We start from the raw sequence: 669 nt of genomic DNA, 5'->3' as shown, positions 1-669 counted from the left end.
GTCCCTCCTCTCAGTTCTCCCCACGTACGTCCTCGATTGCATCGACGATGTGCAGACCAAGGCAGAGCTTTTGATGTACGCACAAGATCAAGATTTGCGCGTTATTTCCGCCCTGGGAGCTGGCCTGAAAGCCGACCCCACTCGTCTCTGCATCGGGTGCGTGTCCCCGTACGCTCGAACGGATCGAAAAAGAAGCACGGCCTTTCCTTTGCCCTCGATCCATTTCTGTTCCTCCCTCTTTTTGACTTCTTCCTTGTCCTCGATCAGGGAGCTTGACAACACCAAAAACGAGCCTCTGGCCATCAAGCTCAGATACCTCCTTCGGAAGCAGGGCCGTGCCTGCACAGGTACCTTCTCTCCCTTGCCCTCTTTCTCTCTCTAAACCCACCCTAAGTCTCACCTTGACCTTCAGTCATTCCTCAGTCGTGGCCTATCACCTTCTATGCAACTCGCGCCATCCTGCCCCCTCATTCCCTCTTTCCCTCCCTCCTGTCCTCAGGCATCACCACCGTATACTCCCACGAGAAACCGCGCGGATCCCTCCTCCCTCTCACCGACGAGCAAGAAGCAGCCCCTTCCGATTTCGGAATCCTGGAACACATGCGTCTGCGTGTCCTGCCTGTCCTTGGTATCTGCCTCATTCCTCCCTCCCTCCCTCCCTCCCTCCCT

At 56.5% G+C, this 669-nt stretch overlaps 1 protein-coding gene across 1 annotated transcript; it reads left to right on the top strand.

The window, feature by feature from the left end:
* Positions 1 to 52: 52 nt before the first annotated feature.
* On the top strand, positions 53 to 346 carry NGA_0399400 (uncharacterized protein; the record flags this gene model as incomplete). The annotated part of the gene is made up of 2 exons (XM_005855041.1): positions 53 to 156; positions 268 to 346. Coding segments are annotated over exons 1-2 (162 nt in total), but the record flags the coding sequence as incomplete, so codon positions are not given.
* Between the last annotated feature and the right edge of the window lie 323 nt (positions 347 to 669).

Source organism: Nannochloropsis gaditana (assembly GCF_000240725.1).
Source record: "Nannochloropsis gaditana CCMP526 unplaced genomic scaffold scaffold309, whole genome shotgun sequence".
NCBI classification, from domain to species: domain Eukaryota; class Eustigmatophyceae; order Eustigmatales; family Monodopsidaceae; genus Microchloropsis; species Microchloropsis gaditana.
The sequence above is the reverse complement of the archived record's forward strand: the minus strand, read 5'-3'. Positions and strand labels throughout refer to the sequence as shown.